The sequence below is a fragment of the Chionomys nivalis genome, chromosome 2, assembly GCF_950005125.1.
Source record: "Chionomys nivalis chromosome 2, mChiNiv1.1, whole genome shotgun sequence".
NCBI lineage: Eukaryota > Metazoa > Chordata > Mammalia > Rodentia > Cricetidae > Chionomys > Chionomys nivalis.
In genome coordinates this window covers 7,500,778-7,503,303 of record NC_080087.1, presented here as the reverse complement: position 1 = coordinate 7,503,303, position 2,526 = coordinate 7,500,778, and the positions used below count along the sequence as shown (strand labels likewise).

General features: G+C 43.3%; 1 protein-coding gene across 1 annotated transcript; it reads left to right on the top strand.

Moving 5' to 3' along the window:
* The first annotated feature begins 1,073 nt into the window (after positions 1–1,073).
* LOC130869835 (60S ribosomal protein L29-like) lies at positions 1,074–1,631 on the top strand. Its single transcript, XM_057762291.1, has one exon. It carries the CDS (start codon positions 1,074–1,076, stop codon positions 1,518–1,520), a length of 447 nt encoding a protein of 148 aa, XP_057618274.1. The 3' UTR covers positions 1,521–1,631.
* Positions 1,632–2,526: the final 895 nt, after the last annotated feature.

Genomic DNA, 2,526 nt, shown 5'->3' with positions numbered 1-2,526 from the left:
AAGAAAACACCACACTATTTTCCAAATCAGACCTAACAGTTCTTATTCCATGTAGAATTCAGGGCAGAGTTCACCTCCTCTTTATGCTTGTCAGCACGGTGTCTGCCATTTCCAGCACAGCCATTCCAGTTGATTTGAGGCAATATTTCTGCAGCAGCTGGTGATACTGAAAAGGTTTTTAAGATATTATTGATGAATATTCTTAGGTTCTCAGTGAAGTATTCATTTAAATTGTTTCCTCATCCTGACTATGGTACAGTGTTTATATTACTGATTATATTCTTTGTACGATCTATTATACAAGCTATTAGTCAAGTGCTTAGCAATTATTGCTACCAATCCTCCTCATATTCTTAACAATATTGTTACGAGTGAAATGCTTTAAATTTTCATAAATCCTCAGTTTGCTTTCTTTTCCTTTATGGATCACAGTTTTGGTCTTGTATCTAATTCTCAGTGAACATAGTCATGAAAACTTTCATAAAAGTTTTCCAGCAATGTTTTCTTCGCTAGGAGACACTATTATCATCTCTAATTTTAAAATGGGGCTGAAAGATTTTAAACGCGAGCCCACATCACACAGTACGTGACTGGCAGAGCCAGGACATTGACACTGCCCTTCTGACATCAGCGTCTGCAGTATGAAGGACGCGGGGGAGGGGGGAGGCACTGCATTGTTTCAGTGTTGGTCTGTTAGGTCCACACCGAAGCCTCCTGGAGCTTTACCAAGTGAGAATAATCATCCAGGTGTGTAGATTAAATACCAGTCCAGAAGGCACCCAACAAGATGATCCTGACCCTGAGCTGTAGATTGACTGTGGTTTGTGTAGAATGAACATTCCTCTACTTGAGCGTGGCCTGCTTTCTGTGCCTTCCCGCCCACTGTTCTCAGCCTTTCCCACCATACAGCTCTGAGACAGTTTTATTTTATATGCTTCTATTTTGTTACACAAGTCTGCTGTTCTTTTGTACAGTTCTAGCACCGATATCCTGAAATGTGCACCGTAGATTACCAGGAGAATTGGTTGCAAGTTTAATAGTCAGAAACTAGAGTCGCAGATTACCATCCAGCCATGGCCAAGTCCAAGAACCACACCACACACAGCCAGTCCTGGAAATGTCACAGAAACGGCATCAAGAAACTCCGGTCACAAAGATACGAATCTCTCAAGGGGGTTGACCCCAAGTTCCTGAGGAACATGCGCTTTGCCAAGAAGCACAACAAGAAAGGCCTGAAGAAGATGCAGGCAAATAATGCAAAGGCCATGAGCGCACGTGCGGAGGCCATCAAGGCCCTGGTGAAGCCCCAGGTGGTGAAGCCCAAGGTGCTAAAGGGCCCCAGCTGCAAACTCACCCGTCTGGCTTTAATTGCTCACCCCAAGCTTGGGAAGCGGATTAGAAGCTACATGGCCAGGGGTCTTAGGCTCCAAAAAACAAAGCCCAAGGTCCAAGCCAAGGCAGAGGCCTCAGCTGCAGCTCAGGCTCCCAAAGGTGCCCAGGCCCCTGTGAAGGCCCCATAAAAAAGGTCTCAGTCTGCCAATGTGAAGACAGATGGACTGGTGTGAACACCTACACAGTATTTGCAGATGTTCAGGACCTTATGCTGTTTTTACAAATAAACTTGAGGCAAGTTCTGTTAAAAGAAAAATAGTCAGAAACTATAATCTAGTAGAGAGGGGATGTGGGATTCCCTTCTGTATGCTGTGGTTACCATTAATGAATAAAAATAATAAAAAAAAAAAAAAACCTGGCTTGATCTGATAGGGTAGAGCAGAGCTAGGTAGAGAAAATTAAACTGAAAGCTGGAAGGAAGAAGGCAGAATCAGAGAGAAGCCATGGAGCCTCGCCGGAGACAGACACCAGGGACACGGGGACAGAACTTTACCCTTAGGCCAAAGTCATATGGCGATACATAGATTACCAGAAATGGGTTAAATTAAGATATAAGAGGTTAACAGAAATTACACTTAAGCTATTGGCCAAACAATATTGCAAATAATATAGTTTCTGAGTGATTTTTTTGGGGCTGAGCAGCAGGGAACTAACTAGTGGCCTTCTTACTGCAGAGAGGGGAGATGTTGCTGTAATAAATCTCATGCTTCTAGTCATCATTTTATGCTGTCTTCCCAGATCTAACATGTGATTATAAAACATGACCTATAATAAAAATACAATATGCAGACTGAAGAAATTGAAGTAGAAAGCCCCCAAAGACCTTTTTGAGGAGACATTTGGACTTTGGCAGGCACTTGGAGCCTCCCCAGTTACTGTTCAGGTCCATTTCCAGCTGAAGACCTTGAAAATGTTTAAAGCACATCACTGAGCAGACCCATGATGCTTCCCCGTGGCCTGCCTTCCTTCCCTTCCAGGTAGGTAACTAGATTAATGGCTTGATGGATCACTGCATTTTAGTGATAAATAATAATAAAGTGCAGGAGATGCGCTGGCTTTGACTCATATGGGCATCTTTACTTTAGGCTCCTCTTTTCCTTCCACTCAAGGTAAAGGCCAAGTCAGTGAAAGGTC

Excerpts from the sequence above, each read along its gene's own strand:
- LOC130869835 (XM_057762291.1), top strand. The coding sequence starts at position 1,074 with ATGGCCAAGTCCAAGAACCACACCACACACAGCCAGTCCTGGAAATGT.